The sequence below is a fragment of the Ambystoma mexicanum genome, chromosome 6q (genome assembly GCF_040938575.1).
Source record: "Ambystoma mexicanum isolate Mex_15411 chromosome 6q, UKY_AmexF1_1, whole genome shotgun sequence".
NCBI classification, from domain to species: domain Eukaryota; kingdom Metazoa; phylum Chordata; class Amphibia; order Caudata; family Ambystomatidae; genus Ambystoma; species Ambystoma mexicanum.
Window position 1 is genome coordinate 653,977,895 of NC_090937.1, and position 24,109 is coordinate 654,002,003.

The 24,109-nt window shown below is 45.9% G+C and overlaps 1 protein-coding gene across 11 annotated transcripts in view; it reads right to left on the reverse strand.

Annotated features, from left to right (window-relative positions):
• The window catches only part of BLTP1 (bridge-like lipid transfer protein family member 1), a 2,946,455-nt gene that overhangs the window by 398,585 nt on the left and 2,523,761 nt on the right, over positions 1-24,109 (reverse strand). For all 11 annotated transcript variants that reach the window (XM_069631149.1, XM_069631145.1, XM_069631146.1 and 8 more), the window contains one exon: positions 1,469-1,630. In XM_069631149.1, the coding sequence (XP_069487250.1) occupies positions 1,469-1,630 (162 nt within the window). The remainder of the gene's footprint in view (positions 1-1,468; positions 1,631-24,109) is intronic.

Consider the following 24,109-nt stretch of genomic DNA (forward strand, 5'->3'; position numbering starts at 1 on the left):
ACCCCCAATTAACTCGGAAATCAGAGTCATGGGGGTGAGTACTCAGAAAGCATTCAGCCGCCCCCATCTTCTATATAATAAACATTAGAATAAACTTTGATTTATTCCATTCCATCGCTTTTTAATCGTTTAATCCAGAAGATTCCGTAAAGATAGAAAAATAATTGTACTGACCTGTAACATTGTTGAAGTAGCTTCTGGAACATTTTCACCACCACAAGAACTCTTCCTACATCGGTCCCCTCTCCTAAGACTAAGCTTTAGGACTTTTGGGCACACGGCCGAATACATCATAGGTATTGGATTCAAAGTTAGGCTATCATTCTTGTGAACTGGTTTCATTATACACTCTCAGTACTTACTTTCTTTTGTGTTGACCAAGTTATTGTATGCATTACTACAAACCTAAAGGTGACTGTATACATGTTTTATAATTGAGAGGTGTGTGATATTGCTACCTGCTTATTTAATTTCATAGTGTGTATTTTTGGTCCCATAATAGAGTATTTTTGTATTTACCTGTCTAAATTGAATTATTGTGTGTTTCACTGTGTGCACTCATTGTGGACCCTTAACCCCACTCCTGAGACTAAGTCTTTACCACTCTCCACGCTCACCTTGATTGGGTTTGGCTAATCTCTCAAGGTATCCGTGTTCTATAATCTGTACACCCGACCAGATTACAGAAATCCATGTTAACAAGCACACACTTTGGGTTTACTGTGGCAAAGAGCAGCAGGACTTCAAACAGAAGCCGAATCCGAGGCCACTGTCCCGATATCCAGCAAGCCACTAACCTTTTGTTTCAGTCCTTGAGCTTTTATTGGAAAACAAGTGGCAGATGGAACACAAATTAACATTGTGGTCTGGATACAGGCAATATAGGAATACCTTATGCTGATCTTCAACATACATATTTTTTAAATGGCAGGTGGAGCATGATAAATATTGAATGCAGTACAAAAACTTGTAGAGGACTCCCAACACTTGAACGTGCAGTACAAAATCTGAAGATGCTCTCCATGGTTGGAGTCAAGGTAGACACTGCCTACTTTCAATAGAGCAAGATGCCCACAATGACAAAGAGAACACTCAAGTGAATGCAGTTTTTCAAATTCAAATGAAACCTGCTTTAATGTTACTGCAGATTCCACCCTGACAACAGGGAATATTTAAACAGAGTGGTAATCTGTGAAAGATCCAATGCTATAGAAATAAAAAATAAAGTCGACTACATGTGGTTCTTGTCAATTCATCACAAACTATATAAAGATAAATAATACTATTCTGTAAGCATTTTAGGTCAATCAACAAAAACAAGCCCACCTGTAAACTGGCAATATTTTAAGGCAAAACATCAAACGGTTAAAAACTAAAAAAGGTGAATTCAAGAAAAGGCAAATAAAAGACAAGAAGTGGCTCGGTTCTGATAAAACAAATATACAGTATGCTGCAGAAAATACTCTACCTGCATAATTCCTTTCTATCGGTGTTATGGGGATAGTTTCAAGAGCCTTCTCCAAAAAGTCCAGCAAGTTTGGACTAATGACCATTTCTTCTGGCAACGATTGGAGTGCAACCCAAGCATACAGCTTAGCAGTTTTTATTCCACCACTTCCTTTTCCTTTAGCTATATTGAGATGGATTAATAAAACAAATTAATTAAGAATACAATTTCATAAATGCACACAATTACAAATGTTCTATAAAACATTTAATAATAGTGTTAGGAAAACTGTTTGAACTGTAACTACTATACACACTGGAACCAAATCTGAAATGAACTTCACTTTTCTAGGACATCCGAAGTGAAATTTGCTGGCAAGGGTGAAAGAGTCAGAAATGTACACCTTTCAACTAAATGTATTTGCGACACTAGTCACCTATGATTCTCTTTGGTGTATGAATAGACTTTAGCCATTTTTCTTAATGGCATGAGTCACAACAAAAGGGGCAGAGTCAAATATCTACACAAATCCAGTTTTATTCCCCCAACTTCTAATTCTTCCACAAAAAAATATGCTGTCCATTGACAGTAGCTTTCCTGATTTAAAATAGATTTTTAAGCTCAAAAAAGCCTATGGGTCCTATTGTATTTGGATTTAGGTGCAGGGGATTAAATCATGTATTTCTCCTTTTCAGTTTATGTATCCCCATTTTGCAACACAATTAATTGTGTATACAAGGAATTGCAGTTCCAGTTTGAAAGGTTGAAGGCATGTCATAGGATATTAGCCCTTTTCCATATTGGCTAATTCTGTGGCCTCTAGAGTCTGAAATGTAATCTTGGGATAGACCAGTATGCCAAGAAATAGCTAAATCTAAGAACTGTGAACTAGGGTTGTGTACCTGGTGCTATATTTGAAGAGTGGATTTTTTTAATGGTCACTTTTATGCTAGTTTATCCTATTCTTTTTAAAATATTTATAGTATTGATGTAAGCAATATAGGGATACAATGTCAGACATTGTGTCATAGTATCAAATCAACTTTCAAACTCATTATCAGAATATTGGCAGTTAAATGTATTATTGATATTTAAAGTGACATTTCACACACATTTGCCAAAAGGGGTTGGGTAGGGATTCCAACAAGGTCCAACTTGGCAATAAATATTGCCTGCTCACTCGCTATGTTTCACTGGACTTCATTTGCAGTAAAAGTCAAAAACAACACTGCGTTTTAAGACCTGGACTTGAGGAAATTGATATGGAGCTTCAATACATCTTTCTTTTGTAGCAGCTATATGACCTCAGCGGATTAACCCACAGGTTATACTGATGTAGCCATCTTTTAGAGGTGACTCAAGATATCACGATTACAGTAGTTGGATAAGGGCATAAGTCCCTGGCAAGTTGTATGTCGTGCCCTGCAAAAGAAAATTCACTGGGTAGTCTTAAACCTTTCATATTCTGAATACTTCATTGTGCACAAACCTTCAATCTACAGTTACACTGCTTAGGGGGGCAGTGCCCTTTGCCTATGGAGTCCAAAACGCAAAACCCCGCCTAAAAAAGGATGCCAGGCAAGTACCAACTTTGAGACCCAGATCTATCAGTTTTTACAAACTTTCCTGCTTGGTCCTTATAAAAAGCCTAATTTCCTCTATGCATTGTATTTGGACACACGAAGCTCCAATTTCCAACTTTCAATGTGGACAGTATTAATCCTAAAATTGGTTCTCCCCAGAACCATCAAAAGTTAATGGCCCACCTCAGGTAGCTTCTACAAGGGCAGTTCTCTGCCTCAAAATGAAATAGAAGCATCAAGGGGAAGGTCACTTATTTGTTTTTCACAGTTTGCTTTGTTTTAGGCCCCTCACCCCTTGCTTTTCAGACTTAAAGGAGTCGTTTGGCTATACTATTTAGTCTTTGGCAATAGTCTTTGAGGGAACAGATCACAGATTATTCACTGCTTCTGGCCTGGAGCAGGCACTGGCTTCCCACCCAAGTTCCAACCCCGGAGGTATCAATTCAGCCCTTCATCCTTCTAAAAAATTTAATTGGGTTTCAAGAACAGCATTTCGAAGCAGGAGGAATGCTGCATGAAACAACAAATAACAAATGGATAACATTATAGAACTTAGAAAGTTGTTGCATCACCCCTGTTTGGTGGCAAACCACTGTGGTATTCCCAAAACAAAAGTGTCACAGTTTCTGCGTGCTAGCCTTGTTGCCAGACACATTTCAGAGGCTCCATCGGGGACTCCATCTGCAGGGATGTTCTGCTGTTCTCACCTCTAAATGTTTTTAGGTCTTAGGGGTTAGCTGAAAATCTTATGGAAATCTTACCATAAAAGGTCAAGGGTTAAAAGATCAATGACATACAATTTTGTAGGCAGATTTATTACCCGAATAACTATGTGATGTACACATGGAGTAGTGGGCCACAAACTGTTAAGACGTGGGAAAAGGGCTACATAATGTAAAAATCAAGACGAGTGAAGGAAAGGGTGTGTGCGTTGCTGCTGTTTTAATAATGGAAGAATATGCGTTTCCTAGCCGCTGGACCATTTCAGGAAATCAGCTGAGTTGTCCTGCTACATTGAGCGCAGGGTAGAAGACATTTGCTAATCTGTGTCTCTTGTTTCAATATCTGTTATTCCTGGTCCACCTTGGTCTTGACAGTCCTGTGACACTAACAAATAAGTAATATCTGTTCAATGTTGTGCAAAGAAGCTGACAGAGAAAAGCTATGAAAAGGGAGCAGTCTATACTTAGCTGGTGACCCCAGCCCAGAAGAAATCATGTGAATACTGCTAGGCACTAGAAAACCCTTGTTTTGAGCCGCTACATCTGCGCGGCTGAGATGCATCTACACAGGAGGGGTCCCGGTGCATAAGGATGTATCAAATAGCCCATCTGAAAGGATTACAGGAGCCAGGACCGAGCTGGCTATTGCATTGAACAAGCACAGGACGAGGCGTAAGCCATTATCTAGGTAAAGCTATTGTAAGGAAGGCATGGTATCAAGCAGTAGACACAGATGCAATGGATACAAGTTTCAAACACCTTGATTCAATGTTTTGCTTGGGATGGTAGAATTCCTAACTGGCCCCAACTCTAAAATGGAAATAATCTCAACCATTAAACAATAATAAATACGTCCAAGACAGTCTGGTCAAAATAAAAAGACCTATACCAAGAAAACCTAAACTTGCCCTCCTTCTCAAAATAACAAAATGTGTTAAGGAAATACAAAAGGAAAATAGTGTCTTAAAAAGAAATGTCAGAATGGCTTCAGCACCCTCTCCTTTCCCTAGGTTCAGCCCCACAGGGTATAGAGAGCCTTTTTAAGAAAACAAAAGATAGGTGGATGGCACAGTTCTCTCAGTCTTGCACACTTTAGCTTACTGGCACAATTCAACAGTTCAATTTTAGGCTTTCAATTTCCGATAATCAATCACTTTCTTTAGGGTTTGCCCGCCTTGCCATCAACACTCAGTTCATATGTTTCTCAACTTCTCAGAGTTCTGCGCAGTCTTCCCTCTGCCAGGCTCGAGCCTGTCTTGTTTCACTTTATCACACAATTTCTCACAGTTCTGCACAAGCTTCCCTCTGCCGGGCTCAAGACTCTCTTTCCTTCATGCGGGTTCCCTTACCCATGTTTTATCTAAGGCATCTTTTCTCACTGTAGAAGACTTTTGAAACTGCAAGGAATTTCTACAGACCTCTGCATGACCACTTCTACCTCTCTTTCAACAACCCTTTATTTCGCAATCAACACTCATTTGGAAGTAGCAACACACCTTGGTACTTATTGGTTCTCATTCTCTTTAGTCTGCCTTCTTGGCCTTTTCCAAAGTTCACATGCAATACCAATGCCTCTTGGTATTTGTAGTTCGTATTCCTTACAGCACCAATGCCTCTTGGTACTTGTAGTTCTTATTCTCTTTCACTTGCCTTTTTCTCGAATTCTAATATTTAACTTTTGCTTTCTGGGCCCATTCACAGTTCACATATTTCAATATTTGCCTTCTTGGCATATTCACAGTTCATAGATTTCAATCTTTGCATTCTTGGCATATTCACAGTTCATATCATTCATTTTGCACTTGTTCAACTTTCTTTCCTTTGATCTCCACTATTCAATCTTTCACAATTCATAACATTTCACAGAGACTTTCGAATGTACGATTTCTCCTCGCAGAAACACTCTGCTAATTTGTATCCTTCTCTTTTCACAATAGTTCTTCTCATTTGCGTTTTATCAGCACATACGCAACATTCGACTTGCACAATTACAGTCACATTTGCTTTAACATCAACCAGACTTTTGTTCCCCTTGATAACTCACCGGCCATATTAACAGAATGTCTTATCTTTTCTTGCAGCTCAAGGCCGTTACCAAAGCCTCCTATGCTCCTCCCCAACTCAATCGTTCACCTGGGAGGGTCGCAGGCCGTTTCCCGGCAATCTTAAGGTTTCTTTCCTCCACTCATTTGGCTTTGTTTTTCGAACCTCAGGACTTCCCGAACGCATGGAAATCTTGCCTAGCCTTCTCTTGATCCTTTACAATGGAGATCAGCCTGTTGGCCTTCCAGCTTCCACTGTCCGGTCTGCATCAACCATGGAAGGTCCGTTCCTTCTTGTGCCCAGCCTCGCTCTGTGCATGTGCGCGCCACCTTTAATTTACACAGAGAACACTAATACGTGGCAGGTGTAAATTGTTAGAGCTGCGTGCCTGACTCTGCCTAGCCGCATTACAGGGACAGGGCCAAGGCAAGTCAGGGGAGGTAATATCCCGAGCCACATTCATCATCTTCCTTGATGCAGTACTTTTGTGTCAAGACAAAGTGGGGAGGAATTATGGGAGTTGTAGTTTCTCATTAAATACGTCAGGATAGGGGTTAGATGGGCTGTAGAAAAAGAAGGGATACCATGTTTCACCATTGGGTGCTTCTCCCCCATTCCCTGAGGACCCCTTGCCCAGGTGATCCTCCCTTGCTTGTCCACCCCCAGGGTCGGGATCCAAAAGCGATGGCATTTCCCTGGCCACCTGAGAACGGGATCCATGGGGACTAAGTTGTGAAACACCCTCTGGTTTTTCACACTATGTCTATCACTATGCCCTTGCTGGCTCATTAGCATTATAGAAGCAAATTGCTTTGATTTGGACATGCTACACTGCCTATATCTTGCATTAATTAAACTGAAAATGCAGATGTGAACGTTCTGGGTTGCAAGTGGATTCATGCGCCTGTGATTTCATTTTACTCTCCTACACCAAAGATCCTATGTAAGGCAAGTCCTTTCGCATCCTTTTTAGTTTGCTGGAGGACTAGAGGTGACACAGATTCAGCCCAAGACACATGGTGTGCTCCAATTAACTGGTTCAGTTTCCAATTGTACCTTTCGAATCCTACCAGTCGCCAGTGATCCTGGTATCTGCAATAAATCAAGGATTGTGACCAGTCAGTGGGTGCATGGGTTACCTACATCAAGTCAAAATTCTCAAGAGGGCCGAGCACAGCTCGTTGTTATTAAGAAGGGGGGCAAGTCTAGACTGGTATAACATAAGTCTATCTGGGATTTGGGTTTTGAGGTTCACCATCTGCAAATGGCTGTTTAAAACAGACAGGTTTTAAGTCCCCAAGATACATTATGTATGGTTTCTCCCAAGTTTATACATTTTCCATTTGACGTTTGGCGAGCTCACCAAATAGCAAAACCCAGCAGGGCTTTCCAAATTACTTGTATATCCTGAACGGTTCTATGTGATTTTTCTTCCCACTCCGTCCCCTTCCCCATCAAAAGACTTTCGCCTGTACCACCCCCACCACAGACACACTAACAGGCAGACAAACAAGCACACACTTACATTTACTCGCTCTCAAAAACATTCATAAAACACTTACCTCGGGCACCCACGTCTCCCCTGTTCCGGCCACGCCTGGCAGCCCCTGCACGCACTCGTGTGTTCCGCAGGGACTGACAGTTCAATTTAGAATGACCACTAGAATGACCACTTGGAGTGGTCTTTTTAAATCGGTCTTTTAAGAAATTGTTTTTCTTCAATCGATTTCTACACTTAGTACCATCCTGAACATCTGACTATACATTGCTGTATGGTAGATCCAAGAGAAAAGCCCTAATATTTAGTGCTGACTGACCAACTGTGTCTTTGGATTGTGACAAGGGACGTTTCAGCAACACGGGAGACTATGTATTATGTTAATTCTCACAGAAGGAGGATATCTTGCCTTATTATATGTGCACAGGAAGTAACCATGATTGAAATATATAGTCTTCAGAGGAGATCCTTTTAATTGGAAGGTTATTTAGTCCACCATACAAAGGTTTTTATTCATTAATTCTCCATTGTTTGTCTGAACAATAAAAACATGCTTTTATTTTTCCTAACTTGCAAAATTGACCGTGGCCCATGGATTCGGAACCTGCACACCAACACTTCTGAAAGATGAAAGTAAGTGCCAGAGGACTACAAAAAGGGCATTAACTATTTACTAGTAGAATGAACCACAAGTTCAAGCTTAGGCTATTAGATCTAACAGTCAGGAAGCACAAATGCTCAATAGCACGCATATTGCAGTCCCAGGTAGCAAGCAACAGGCCAGGTAGTAATTAAAGAGGAAGGTCAAAGATTGGAAATGCACAGATTCTGTCTACATGCAGCATGTCAGAGAATAAAGCAACAATAATGATTTGGAGGATCAGACCAGGTGTATAGCATGAACAGCAGAACATTCAACAAGGTAAATGCAATTAGTATTGGGTAGAAAGGTAAGCAATAAGCAACATGCAAATGACATTAATACAGAGTGGTGAACGAGGCAAACATAAGTCATCATTATTAAGACAATAATAGCACATGAGAAATTATCAAAAATCTTTGTAACAAGCCTTGGGTTAAAGTGCCAGAAATAAATATTTTTTTTTACCTTCAGTAAAGAGGGTTCTCATGGAGACGGTATTTTCATTGTGGATATCTTTTTTTATTATTATTTTTATTAAGCTATTAGGTAAAACAAAACAAAACCACTGCAAGGAACAAATAATATAATCAAATTAATAGAAAGCCTGAACAGCAACTCTGGGTTACAAATGCAGTCCACCTGAGCAAAGCCGAAGGAGAAGTTCCTAGAAAAGTCAGGCTGGATAATGAGTCTAACAATTCCCCTCGGGTAACAAAGAAATCCTGAGTATAGGAATTGAGCAGATTAACAGAATAATTATGCTGGGAATTTTGAACATCAGTCAACACTATAATCAGAGGAAAGGTTGAAAGGAGTAGGAAAATAGGGAAGGGGGAAAACCTAGGGAAACACCAATTGCTTTGTAAGTGGAACAGTTAGGTGTACAAGTCACTGAATGCTGCCCATGTCGCCTTGTATTTGTGCGCGTAGCACAACCTTCCAAAGTAGACTTTCCCCTGGCTGATAAAGCGGCATGGTCTAGTGATAGGTCGCTGTAACAAGGCCCCCTCTCACTTTTCCACACGTTTAGCATTTATTCTTTGTTGCCATAACAAGTGCTCTGTAAAGCTGATTCATCATAGCCCATCAAAGCGGTCAGACCATGTGGGAAAGCCCCAGAAGGGTCAGCAAGTAATAGAACAGCCCCTGTCAGTAGATCCAAATGGGCCCAGACTTCCCTCTAGTACCCACACTGTCACAGTCACAGAAAATATGCACCAAGGTACCTCTCCACCTCTTACATGACCAGCACATAACCGTACTTACTAATGTGCTCATCTATGCATCTTAATCAGTGACCAGTAGACCATAAACAATCTGCTGGATTAATAAACTTTTTTTGGTATTATTCAAGGAAGCTTCTAACCAGGGTGTCACAATTCAAAATCTGCTATTTTTATCTGCAGAGTGTCTAAAAGGCATCGTATGGATTATCAGAGTGGGTTTAAGCCATTTATAGTGTTGAGCTTGATAAGACCTAGATTATTCAAATTGGGGTTGTTTGTTCGTCTGATAATTGTTTGCGGTGAACTGTCCGCAATAAATCTGCTCGCATTAGAACAACTATCAGACTAACAAACAACTATAATAAATATGATTCCGAAATGCAGCCGCTCCCAACCCACCCACCCCTACTTGCCTGTTTGCTCGCCTCCACATCCTCTGCAGCGTCAGATCTGTCCCTCTAACGTGTGTTTGATCAGGCGCTGCAGGGCCTCCTTTTCTTTTTTTTTGGTCTCCCGCCTCCCATGTTGAGGAAGCGGGGGACACCCCTGCAAGCCCCTAAGGCCAAAAATACCAAACATGGGAAGCGGGGGACACCTCAGCAACCGATTTTTTTAATGTTTTATATTTTCGATCGAATGGTACTGGCCGAATTTGGTCAAATGTACCATTTGATCAATTATAAACAAACAACTTGGCTAATACCGATTATTTCCGTAAACCTCAAAAAGAGAGACTTCAACCTTTCATACTCACTCTGTTCTGAACCATGTAGCTTATACATGAACTTATTGGACCAAATGTCTTTGTTAAGGAAGTTTTGGGACAACCCCTTTTGGGGGCTGTATAACCACTAACAGTGGGGTAGGGCAAAAGCAACCATCCAAAATGAAAGCAAAGCCTCTCTTAAAGGTAGGTAAAGTGGGAGAGCCACCAGGCTCAATTCGCAAGAATGGGCTAACAGGCTAATACAAAGGCACAATTAGTCCACAACCTTATTCATAGAAAATACACGACACTGATAAACTGAAGAAATACCCCTATATTATGCTAAACATATAGAAAGAACCCCATCAGTTAAAACAGGTACATGTTCATAATATGTATAAAAATACACACTATATTACAAAAAAAGAAAATGTCTTTAAGAGCTCTCTTCAACCCTATATTTAAATGTGGGCCTGCTATCTAAACAGAAGCACACAGCATACAGTGGTTGGAGGGGGCAAGGGAACCAGACATTCTAACAAACAGTTAAACATTCCTAGTGCCTGCACAACATATAGTACTTTGTCCAACAAACCACAACCCACTTTTTTGTATACTGCAGGTCCAATACCTGGTGGTAGGCACATAATGCAAAGACAAATGCTTGGGAAGAAAAAGGAACCAGACATTTTGCCACACAGGAAAGTTAGTCACAAAGGTCATTAAGGCCGATATCAACAATCTACAGTAATTCTGGCTCTGCAGGATATAATGCACACATCAAAGTTAAAAAGGTAGGCACTAAAAATCCAGTTCTTGGCCTAGAACTCCCTAAACTCTAGATGAGTACAGGAAATAAAGTTCAGGGACAGGTAAGTACCCCCAAAGTCATTTTTGGGTAGTTTCAAGGTGAGTTTCAAGGTGAATCAAACGTTCCATGGGATGAAACGGGACACAGTGAGGCAGAGAGCTGCATGCATGGGCAAAATGAAAGTTTGTCTCAGTTGTAACCTAACAGGTGTGGATTAAGCAGAACATAACTTCAGGGAGGGCCATAGGAGACCCTAATGAAGAGATACAGAAGTCGGTTTTAGAAACAGAAGCCCCAGGAGGAGTTCCAGCACAGCAGGAAGACCCTGATGTTAACCAATGAGAAATTCAATTAAGACTTGATTCCGTAAAGACTTTACACCAGATCAGATGGACCCCAGAGGGTGGGTATCAAAAATAAGTGCCCACCCAAGGACCCGAAGGTAAGTTGCTTTTGAGAAAGATTGTTCAAAAGAGGTGAATCAACCCAATAATAACAGGGTGTCTTTTCGTGTGGAGTGAAAAGATTTATTTTTTGTCTTGAAAGAAAAAAACTATCGATTAAGAAAGACTGCTCAGAGACCGCTCTAAGAAGGCCTTTGTCAAGCTCACACCACTGGCGCACACAAGGGCCAGGCACGGGCAGACGAGGGATGTCACGGGAGTAAGGCAAGTGTTTTGATGAGTGTGTGCGTGTGTGTTTATGAGTCAGTGTCTGTGTGGGAGAGAAGAGGGAATGTTTGTAGTGAGGAATGGAACAAGTTACTTACCTGTAACTGTTGTTCTCCAGCATGGGTCTGGCATGGATTCACATGCTCATGAATATTCCCCGTGGTCAGGCTGGGAATCCTTGGTAAAGAAAAAATCAGTATCAGTTTTGTTTCTGATCTGTCTTTCTTAGCAGTAACCAATCACTGATCTCTGGGTCATACTGCCCCCAGCCAATGACTGCCCTCTCCCTAAGCCCCTCCCCTGGCAGCCATCCTCAGATTTGGTAGCAAGTAAGTGGCAGTATGACCAAGTGAAGAGCCGCAGAGGGGAAGGAGGGAGGGTTCGCATGTGAATCCATGCCAGACCCATGCTGGAGAACAACAGTTACAGGTAAGTAACTTGTTCCTTCTACAGCATGGGGTCTGGCATGGATTCACATGCTCATGAATGTAAGAATACATAGCAGTATACACATGCACAACCACGGGAGGTGGCAACAGGCTTAACATTAAGCAATACAACAACTCAACATTAAGCATCTCTTACCTCCTCACCAGGCTCACCTTAAGCCAACAGGTTGCGCAGCACTGCTTGGCCGACCCTGGACTCCTCCCTGGAGTCCCGATCGACGCAGTAGAATCTTGTGAAGGTGTGCGTCGACCTCCACGTAGCAGCCCTGCAGATGTCCAGCATGGGCATACCAGACAGGAACGCCGTGGTAACAGCGATCGCTCTGGTCGAATGGGCTCTTGGACGGCCGGGCAGCGGTCGGTTTGCCAACCGGTGACAGTGCATGATGCAGCCGGAGAGCCATCTGGAAATGGAAGCCTTCGAGAGAGCCTTCCCTTTATTCACAGGTCCAAAGTTCACAAACAGCTGTGATGTCTTCCGAAAACTCTTTGTGCGGTCCACGTAGAACTTCAGCGCTCTATCTACATCCAGTGAGTGCAGAGTCCTCTCGGCCTGCGATGAAGGCGACGGGAAGAAAACTGGCAACACCAAGGGCTCGTTGAGGTGGAAGTCTGACGGAACCTTGGGCATAAAGGAGGGGTGCGTCCTCAGCACCACCCTCGTGTCGTGAAAAGTCAAGTATGGAGGCTTGCAAGATAGGGCCTGGATCTCTCTCCCACTCGTCGTGCGGAGGTGATGGCCACGAGAAAGGCTGTCTTCCACGACAGGAACTTCAACGGCGCCGAATGCATAGGCTCGAATGGGGCCCCCATGAGCCTGGTCAGCACCACGTTGAGCTCCCACGCCAGGGCAGGGGCCTTCACCGGCGGGAACAATTGGAATAGTCCCTTCATAAATTCCTTCACCAGGTGATGAGACCACAAGGACGCCCGTCCTGTAGTTCTGGTGTATCGGGAGATGGATGGAGGCGTGAGCCAGTCCAGCTTTGGCCAGCGACAGTAGATGCAGCAATACTTGAGGGGCCGTAATCTGCAGAGAGTTAATCTTCTGTGCGCTGCACCAGACAGAGAACCTCTTCCACTTATGTCCATAGCACTTGAGAGTTGAGGACGCCCTGGCTTTTGCAAGAACCCCTCTGCAGTCAGCCGGGATATTGTATCCTCCAAACTCTAGTGCTGCAGGAGCCAAGCCTGCAAGTTCAGTGACTCTGGGTCGTGATGAAGAATGGCACCTCCTTCTCTGAAGAGGAGATCCGCGTCCGTCGCCAGCTTGATAGGTGGGGACGCTGACATGTCCAGAAGGTCCGGGAACCAGATCTGTCTCAGCCACGCCGGTGCGACGAGGATCATCCTGCACCTGGACCTCTTGAGCTGGTTGATGAGACGGAGCAGCAGCGGCAACGGAGGGAACGCGTACAGGAACAGGCCGTCCCAGGGGAATGAGAAAGCATAGCCCATGCTCCTCGGCTGTGTGAACCTGCTGCCGAACCTCTGGCACTTGGAGTTCGTCGCCGTCGCGAACAGGTCGATCTGGGGTTTGCCCCATCGTTGCAAGAGCCGATCCACCTGGTCCTGGCGTAGTTCCCACTCGTGGCACGAGCGCAGCTCCCTGCTGAGTGAGTCGCCGATGGTGTTTTTTATTCCTGCCAAGTGTAAGGGAACCAGAAACATCGCCTGGGCGACAGCCCAGTGCCACAGATCCTGAGCCTTCTTGGATAGGGCTGGGGATCTGGTGCCTCCCTGCTTCCGGATGTAGAACATCATGGTGGTGTTGTCGGTGAAGAACCTCACCACTTTGTCCTTGAGGGACGGAAGGAACGATTTGAGCGCCCCGAACACGGCTCGTAGCTCCAGGATGTTGATGTGGAGAGACCTCTCCTCTGTGAGCCAGAGGCCTCTGGCGTGGAGATCTCCAGTGTGGGCCCCCCATCCCTCCAGGGAGGCGTCCGTCTTCATCGTCTCCTGATACGCCGGGGTCTGAAAGTTTGTGCCTGCCGTGAGGTGCGCATGGGTACCCCACCATAGAATCGCCCGACGGAACTCCTCGTCAAGCGGGATCCTGTCTTCGAAGCTGCCCGCCGCTTGAATCCAGCGGGCGTCGAGGAACTCTTGTAGCGGACGCATCCAAAGTCTGCAAAGGGGCACAAGGTAGATGCATGAGGACATCATCCCGAGGAGGGACTTGATGGACCTCACCCTGGCCAATCCGTGGCTAACAGACGCTACACCTTGCCCAAAATGGCCTTCGTCCTTTCTTCCGACGGAGATGCCAATCGCTCCACTGTATCGAGCTTCGCTCCCAGAAACAGTGCTACCTGCGACGGAACCAGGTGGGATTTGGGGTAGTTGATGGCGAATCCCAGTTCCCTGAGCAGGCGGACGGTCCTCGCTGTGTGTTCGACGGCGAGTTCCCTTGACCTTGCACGGATTAGCCAGTCGTCCAGGTATGGGTAGACGTGGATCCCCTGCAGGCGCAGCCGCGCCGCCACTGGAGCGAGGCACTTGGTGAACACCCTGGGTGCCGACTTTAATCCGAACGGCAAGGCTCTGAATTGGTAGTGACGCCCCTGGACTACGAATCTGAGGAACTGTCTGTGTCCTTTTAGAATGGGGATGTGGAAGTAAGCATCCTCCAGGTCCAACGACGATAGGAAGTCTCCCTCCTCCAGCTGTCCCAACACGTGCTGGAGGGTGACCATCCTGAATTTCTGTGCCTTGATGTACTTGTTTAACCGACGCAGGTCCAGGATGGGGTGCCAACCGCCTGTCTTCTATCTGATGAGGAAGCACCTTGAGTATACTCCAGAGCCCCAGAGCTTTTTGGGGACAAGCTCGATGGCACCTTTCTTGAGCATCGCCCTTACCTCCAACAGCAGTTGAGGGACGTGATTCTCCTTCCTGGCCACGGGAGGAATGCGAGGACACTTCTTTTGATATTCTAGTGAGTGTCCGCGGGCCAGGGTGTCCAGCACCCAACGGTCGGTGGAGATGGACTCCCACACGCTGAGGAACTTCGTCAGATGGCCTCCCACCGGGGTGCTTCGGTGGGAGCCCGACGCAACGGCCGGTTTAGTCCTGCTTGGAAGAGGCCTTGCTGCCTTGGCCTCCTTGATGACGGCGGCAAGACCCTCCTTGCTTGCCGCGGCCTCTGTAAGCCTCCTGGGATGGGGAGCGGGCCGCCTGGCGGTACATAGAAGAGCCACCACTGGATCCCTTGGAGGCTCCCTGTCTGCCTCCGGAGCTCCGAAACGGCCGCCGTTGCTGAGGGACTCCTATGGCTCGGGCTGTCTCTACGTCGGTCTTGATGGCCTGGAGGGACTCATCCACCGTCTTCCCAAACAGGTTGTTGCCGTCGAACAGCATATCCAACACTCTGGTCTGGACATCCTGGCGAAAGTCCATAGCCCTGAGCCATCCTCTTCGTCAAAGGCAAACCCCGTTGCCCAGCTGGCGAAATACGGTATCGGCAATGTCCGTTGCCACCGTAATGGCGTGATCTGACGCCACCTCACCTTCCTGCAGAATCTGTAGGGCCTCCGTCCTCTTGTCGTCCGGTAGGAAGTCTAGCAGGGGAGCTATCTTGAACCAGAGCTCCCCGTTTTAACGGGCCACAATCGCTAAGGCATTGGCCGCCTTAATCGTCGTCACCGCCGACGAGATGACTCGTCGTCCCATGGAGTCCAACTTCTTGCCCTCGCTGTCTGGCGGGGAAGTGGAAGTTGAAGCCGCCGCACCTGCCGCCGCCTTCTTGGCCGCTGCCGAGACGACCGAATCCGGCGTAGGCTGGGCCGTGAGGCCCAAGGGGGCGGCGTCGGTGACCCAGTACTTCTTCTCGTACCTGTCCCTCTTGGCAGGTGTCGTGGAAGGGTTCTTCAGGTGCCGGGGAAGTCGCGCCCTGCTTGGCAGCCTAAGAGCCCGACCTTTCAGCGCTTCCGGTGCCCGCAGACTCGCGGTGCTTGGCCTTCTGTTGGTCCCCTGTCGCCGGGGCGCCCTCACAGAAACTAGAAGACCGCTCAGACTTTTTCTTCGCCTTCTCACCTGCTGTGCCCTTCTCCAGCCAGGCGGCGAGGCGGGAACGACGATCTTTCTTGGCCCTTTCCGACAGGTTCTTGCAGGTTCTTGCAGAATGCATAGTCCTTTTCCACGTGCGTCTTGTCCTCATGAAGGAAGTAGAGTCATCTCGAATGCTCGTCCTCCTTGAAAACATTTTGCAATCCGCAGCCCGGGCAGCTCCTGAACAGCTTGGATCCGGGAGTCGAGCTTCCCTTGTCCTGGGCCATGTCCGTTGAGGTAGGCCTCAGATCTTCTCGAACCTCCAAGAAGTGTAACTCGACGAAAACTTCACCCTTGAGGGGCGTAGAAGAATTCCGAAACAGGTCCCCGTTATCGGAAGTGGAAACGGTGGAGCTTGAGGCTCGATTAAACCGAAAAATTGAGAAAATCTCCTGAAAAAGCACAAAAATGCAGTAAAAGCTCGAGAGCTAAGCACAAGGACTCCCAACACTTGAACGTGCGGTAAAAATCTGAGGATGGCTGCCAGGGGAGGGGCTTAGCGAGAGGGTAGTCATTGGCTGGGGGCAGTATGACCCAGAGATCAGCGATTGGTTACTACTAAGAAAGACAGATCAGAAACAAAATTGATATTGATTTTTTCTTTACCGAGGATTCCCAGCCTGACGACGGGGAATATTCATGAGCATGTGAATCCATGCCAGACCCCATGCTGGAGAAGGAGGGGTTGGGGGAGCGGGTAAAAGTGTGTCTGTGTAAGTGGTGAGGGACGAGGGGGAATGTTTTGGTCTGTGAAGGTGGGTGGTGGAGGATAGAAGGGGAGTTTGGCGAGTGATACCCCACAATTTCCTAGAAATCCTGACAGCGTGGGAGAGGGTGTGGGCTGGTGGGGTTCAGAATGTGATATTTTGTCATTTTGAAGGCCACACAAAACCGAACAAAATAAATCATTTAGCCTTCAAAATGCTGAAATAACACAAAGAACCGTCTTTTCTAGGTGCAGTTTAAAGGATCCGGTGCACTGGGGCTTGAGCCTGATGACCAAAAAAGAAGATCAAAGCATTTCCATGTTGTAGCCCCTCAAGCTAGCAGCGCAAAAAGAGGTGATGAAGACAAGAAGAATACGGGGAACCCTGCAACCAGCTTCTGGCGATTCGTAAAGAGAAAGGAGTGTGTCCCCAGTCACAGAATACAGTCCCTCGATGGAGACTACAGTGGAGGTGACCAAGGACGGTCCAAGGAGCTGATGTGGTGGGGTAGTGTGTCCTACCACCCTGGTAAAATGGCCTGGAGATCCCAGCATGGAAGGCCGGACTCAACACATCAGTGCAGTCAGCAGGAAGACAGAGGAAGCCAGAGATGGACTTCTAGCAGCAGAAAACCCCAACCGGAGATATAACCGACCAGAACATCGTGCCAGGAGGGACAGATGAGCGCATAAAAATACAATGATGACAGGTAACAGAGGGACATCCTTGATACTTCTGAAAACCCAGCAACAAGAGTGCCCGGGTTTCCTTTATATACCTCTATTCAGTGGCTAGATAAAGCCCACCCATCAATCACAAGAGGGGGCTAGGGACAAAAAGGTCAGGTGGCCAATCATTCGGGTTGGCCCTATGAACTTCCGTTCAGCCCAGGCCATCCCCCATAGGATGTGAGAGGAATAGCTCAAGGACCTATACTGTTCTAAACCAGTAAAAACAAAATATGGAGGCTGCCACACAGGTAGCAAAATACGTGGCGAGAATTTTCAGTTGCGGATATGATGATATCACAAAACATGAACTAACGGTTTTGCAAATGGATTCACAAAGATGATTTGCAGTTGAGAAATCCGAAGGCAGACATACCTGAATTCATGGTCTTGCAAGATGATTTTTCAGTGAGGGATATAAAAACATATCACAAAATAAGGATTAATATGCTTCTAAGTGGATTGTCTGGGAGCAGGAGTAAAGTGCATTAAGCATCCCTATGTAATAATCCCCACATAAACAGAAACTGCCTATTGTGATGATGTGCAGTGCCATGCTCTGAGGGTTAATAATGTGGTGACCAAGGGGGCTGGGTACTGCCACTTGCTTCATGTTGCAAGACCCGGGAGCATCATGGGAAGCATAGCCTGGTCCGCCCAATCCTCTCCTACAAGCTTCTAGGAACTTGTCATGCCACAGATACTTTCTTCACCTGGTGCACACCCCACTGTACTGCCTGTTGATTCCAATGATGTGCCCAGCAATGTTCCTATACTTGATGCACACCCCACTGTACTGCCTGTTGATTCCAATGATGTGCCCAGCAATGTTCCTATACTTGATGCACACCCCACTGTACTGCATGTTGATTCCAATGATGAGCCCAGTAATGTTCCTATACTTGGTGCTCACCCTCCCTCACGTCCTTCTGTCAGCAATGTTCTGCCTAGCTTTGCGTTCAGGCCACTTACGCCTCACATTGATCCAACCAACAAGCCTTTACACCCTCCGCACTTAGGCTTAGCCAGGCCGCCTACCAAGTGGGCACTATGTCATCATCACCTCCAGTACAGGATGCCCCCCCTCAAATGTGCTCTCGTCAACTCACACTCCCTGCCAGCATACTCCCTGGATGTACATGACCTCATCATCAAGGACAATCTCGACCTCCTCTTTCTCTGTGAGACCTGGTTGAAAGACACCTCTGGTCCTACACTCTCCCTTGCCGTCCCTTGAGGATACACTATTTATAGGCAAGACCGGGTAGGTCAGAGAGGGGGAGGCGTCGCTGTCACAGCCAAAGATACTTTCACCATCAGAAGGATCACTGGCGAACTGGGCCAAAACTCTGACTACCTCCCACTCAAACTAAAGCTCTCCCCTAACTACACTATAGCCCTTCATCTCGTTTACTGCCCGCCAGGCCCTGCCACAGACTTCCATGACTCCTGAATAAATGCCCTCTCAGACAATCTTAAGAAATCATCCAAAATCTTCCTCCTTGGAGACCTCAATTTAGGACTCAATGACCCTAACAAAGTGAATGCCTCCACTCTACAGAAAGCCCTCTCCACCCTGGGATTCACTCAAGTTGTCTCTCGGCCTACCCATGAGAAAGGCTGCATGCTTCACTGGGTGTCCTCTCATAACTACTCACTCCTGGTCTCCGAGATGGCTCCCATTCCCTGGTCCGACCATTACTGCATTAAATTTGACATCACTACTTCTAAGGGGCCTCCTAAAGTTACTATTCCACTCCCTGCTGCTCTCTCGAGAAGCTCTTGTAAGCTGACTATGGAGAATATCTTGTCCCTCCTTGCAGTGCCTGCCCTCCTGCCTCCTTTTCCGAATGACCCAGAGCTTCTTGGATCAGCATTTAATCGGGTTATCACACCCAAGCTGTTGACAAAGTTGCACCGCTTTCACTCAAAAAAGCAAATAAAGCCAAACATTCCAACACATGGTTCTCCCAAGAGTTACTGGACTTCCGTGCTAAGGAAAGGGCGGCGCTTGCTACCTGGAAAAACCACCCTAATGATGCCTCTAAAGCAGCTTTTAAGGCTATCTCTAAAGACCACAAAACTGCCATCATTCAGGCCAAAGCTGCCTCTTTCAACACCAGAATTGAAAATAGCAAATCGGTGACAAAGGAAATCTTCTCCATCTTTAGGGAGCTTGAGTCTCCTGCACCCCGAACCCCCTACTATGCTAAAGGATACGACATGGTGCAACAAAATTCAATCGGCCATGCTGAACAAGCTAGAAAGTCTGCACACCAAAATACTTAACCACTAAAAAGCCCTCTCTGACCTACTAGCCAAATTTCACAACACCGCTCCTCCAGCCACCTCCTCGAACCCATCCCCAGTGTTTGAGTTCAAGGATATGAGTGAATCTGAGGTCAGTGCCCTTCTCAAATCCATCAAACCTTCTAACTGTAAAGGGGATGCCTGTCCGGCTCAGGTCATTAAAGACTGTGTCCGTCCCTTATCCCATTTATCACTGCCTTCATCAACTCTTCCTTCAGACGGGCCTTGTCCCAATGACACTCAAGGAAGCGTGGGTCCATCCGCTCTTTAAAAAAAACCCACCCTTGACCCATCGGTCCCTGGGAACTACAGGCCTATTACGACTGTGCCTTTTCTACTAAAATTTCTGGACAAAGCGAGGATAACCACCTTCTGGGTCTCCGGCAGTTCGGCTTCCGATCTAGGCATGGCACTGAAAAGGCCCTGCTTGATTTAAAAAAATCAAATGGACGACCTGAGAGACGCAGGCAAACCTGCGCTCCTTCTTCTCCTGGAGCTCTCTGCTGCCTTTGATCTGGTGGATCACAAAACTCTCTGCCACCACCTCTCCACCACAGCTAACTTCTCCCTGAGGGCCTGTGCTTGGATAACTTCCTACCTACAGGATAGAGTGATGAAGGTTTTTTCGGAATCCTCATGTGCCAACCCTAGTCTCATCAAGTGTGGGGTCCAACAGGGTTCATGACATCAGAAATACATTAAATTCCAACACAATAGAATAGGCCTAGGGAACGATCCTTAATCCAGGTTGCACCACCAAAGGTTAAGCTAGAACGAGTTAGGGTCAGGACTTTATGCCCTTGATACCCTATGGGAGGCAGGGGAGGAAGCAAACATTTTGTAGAGTTCTCCTCTGGCTCAGAGTTCACTGGAGATCACTTGCTGAGATCCAGAATCTGTTGCATGCTTGTTCTTCTGTCTTGGTTCCTTTCGCCGGTGTCGTTTGAACAGAATAGATACTTTGTTTCATGGGATTTAGTTTTGGTCGGTCACAGTACGTAGGAATCGGTTCCTGACAGCTTCCAGCAGAACACTGTGGCAGGTCAGAAGAACACACACTCTGATTTTCCATCACACTGCTGATGTTTATTAACTGAGAGATTAAAACTCCTATCTTTCCCTATCTTAAGGGTGTTCCCTACCTAACAAAGTTAACTAAGGTGCTTGTCAGTGAGCGTGCAAATCAAGTTCAGTCCACTGTCCGAACTAACCTATCCGAACCCTATCACTGTTAGAATAACAAAAGCACAGGAGAATGACTCCCTTCTCATGTGAGATGGTTTTTCACCAAGTTCAGTTCATAATGTATCCTTAGGTAGTTCATGGTAACTACTTTTATCAAATCACATAGTTCTGATACTGGGTTCTTTAGGTACTCAACCATCTCTTTCACACGATTATTCTTAATTTCCTTCTTGTTCTCTTCTTGTGTTAGTCTAGTTACGATTATCCCTTTCCTTCCTCTTTATTCTGATTTAAGATTTTCCCTTTACTCAATGTCCATTCTTTATCTTAACTGGGATAAGTTTGAGGGTTCCAGTTAAGATTTTCACTCTCCTTAGGTACACTTGATACTTTGTCTCGACTGGTACGAGTATGACTGTTCCAGTAAGGATTCTCACTCTCCCTCAGGTACTCTTTTTTTTTTTTATTTTGTTTTTTACGGTAACGGTTATTTCCCTTTCCCACCCAACAACAACTTCACACCGTGTATCCACTTCAGCAGAGTCTCTTAACACATCTAATTACATTTGCTACGCTAGTATCACGTAGTTTTAGGTTTCTGTACATGTCTTAGGATGGTAGCCCGATTCTTGGCGGGGGCTACTTCTCAGTGTGCGTCTTCCCACTTTTGCCAAATTTTAGGGCCTTTCTCAGGGCATCCCCTAGCCGTGTAGACTCTTTTCTCCATTGCAATACAAATGTCCACATTCGTGGTCCACTGCTCATAGCCTGGTGCCGTTTCAGAGCCCCAGAGTTGTGCTATATTCCTCTTGATAATCGCAGTGGTAGTAGATAAGAGCAGTTTTTCGTAGCGTGACAGTTCAACCTCATCTTCTATCCCCAACAGTAGCTGTTTTGCACTTCTATGAATCGTTTTGCCCAATACCCTTGAGAGATCATCGCAGCACTGCTGCCAGTATTGTTGGATTATGGTACATTCCCATAGTATGTGGTAATACGAGCCTTCTTCTCGTTTGCATCTCAAGCAGGATGGAATGGTGGTCTTGCCCCATTTGAATAGTGCTACCCTCGGGTAATATATTCTATGCAATATTTTTAATTGGATCAGTCTGAGCCTGGAGGAAATCGCCGTTTCTCTGGGGAACATCAGGGCAGTTACCCATTCTTCTGGAACTATGTCACCCACGTCCCCATCCCATTTGGCTTTCAGACTCGACAGCCCCCCGGTGGCAAAGGATGTTATGGCACTATAATCAGGCATATCAATCATTTCAGGAAGATGAATCTGTAGTGCATGCTTCAGTTGTGTGTAGTGATACTGCTCATTTGTTGGAAGTGCAAAGGTAGTGCTTAATTCTGTAAATGGTATTATTTTGCTTCCTCTCACTACGTCCCCAATTTTGGTAATGCCTAGTTGGGTCCAGGAGTGCCATTTTGGTAATTTGTTCACTTCCGGGAGTAGTTTGTTATTCCACAGCAGTTGTGCTGGAGTTAACTTTTTGTCCCAGCCTAAGTATTTGTGGGTGTCTGTCCATATTAGGGACATGTGCGTCATCATAGACGGGGCAGCAGATCTGTCTTTTTTACGGTAAAGGTGCCTTATAACGGATCTTTCATATTGGTTGGGATCTTGTTCTCTGTTGTGTGGTAGTGTTGTGTCCTCATGAAGTCTATCATTCACTATTGCCATTTGACTGGCCCAGTAGTAGGTTTGCAATCGGGGGAGTCCGATTCCACCTTCCCATACAGATCTTTGTATTGTGGCTAGTGCTAAGCGAGGGTGACCTCCGTTCCATAGCAATTTTCTAAGCGTCTGATCTATTTTATGGAATTCGCTGGGCGCTATAGGTAGTGGAGCATTTTGAAGTATGTAGATAAAGCGGGGGAGCGCCATCATCTTAAAGAGTGCAGCTCTACCCAATAGTGTTAGTGGCAAGGACATCCAGTGACGGACGTCTTCCTTGAATCTCGTCGTTATTGGGTGTAGGTTCTTGGGCACATAGTCTGTTAGGTTATTCGTAATTTGGATGCCTAGGTATCTGAACTGCTCCTTTTCCAAACAGTATGGACACTCGTCCGGCACCGCGTTATCTATTTGCTTCAGTGGGAATAGTATGGGTTTAGTCCATTTGACGCGGAGGCCACTAAACGTGCCGTATCTTATTAATAATCGCGTCACTATGGGGCAGGATTCGCGTGGGTCTTTCAGGTATACCAACAGATCATCTGCATATAAGACACTCTGTCCTCTCACTCATCTGACCACCTGAAGCCGCTCCATGTTCGTGTGGCGCCCAATAGAATTGCTAAGGGCTCAATTGCTATTGCAAAGATTTGGGCTGATAAAGGGCAGCCCTGTCTCGTGCCTTTGCCTAGCTGGAAAGGATTCGAAACATGTCCGTTTACCTTTGTAGCTGCTTCTGGGCGGTTGTATAGCAGTTTGACCCAGCTCATAAAGTACGGTCCTATGCCCATGCGCTGCATAATAACCCATACTGCCTCCCAGTAGGCAGAGTCGAAAGCTTTTTCGAAGTGTATGGCAAGTAGAGCCAGGGGGTCCTGTATCTCAGGTAGTTTTTCCAGTGCTGTGTGTAACCTATATATGTTCTGCCTAATGGACCTCTGTGGCATGAATCCACACTGGTCTGCATGTATCAGTGTGTGTGTGACTTGTTGCAGGTGGTTGGCTAGTACCTTTGCAGTATTTTGACCTCGCAATTTATAAGAGAGATGGGCCTGTAGGAGCTAAATTTATCGGGCGGCTTATCTGCTTTGGGCAGAACTATTATTGTGGCTTTCCTTAGGTCTGGGGGGAGACAGCCCTGTGAGTGTGAGTGTTGTAGTAAGCGAAGTGTGGAGAAATTACATTCACGCCTATTTTTTCCCATAATTCGATGGGGAAGCCGTTCCGGCCTGGGGTCTTGCCCGATTGGAGTTCTAACATGGCTTGGGTTAGCTCTTCCTCAGTGATTACTTGTTCTAGTAGATTAGACTGTTCTGTGTTTAGAGTAGGGAGCGTAATCTCTTTCAGGATGTCCATTACAGGTGGTGAGGTTGGTGCCATATATAACTTCGCGTAGTATTTTGCAAAACTTTCTGCTATATCTAGGTCTGTCACTAATGTTTCCGAATCTTCTGTTGTCAGCTGCCTGACTTGGTTGAGACCTAGGTCTCTTCGTTCTAGCCATGCCAGTATCTTCCCGGCTTTGTCCCCTGTTTCATATATCTTTGCTCGCATCGCAGTATGTGCCTGCTTTGCATTGTCTAGGGCTATGTGATGAAGTTGTGTCTGCGCTAATTGTAGTGCGCGATGTGTTTCCAGTTTGT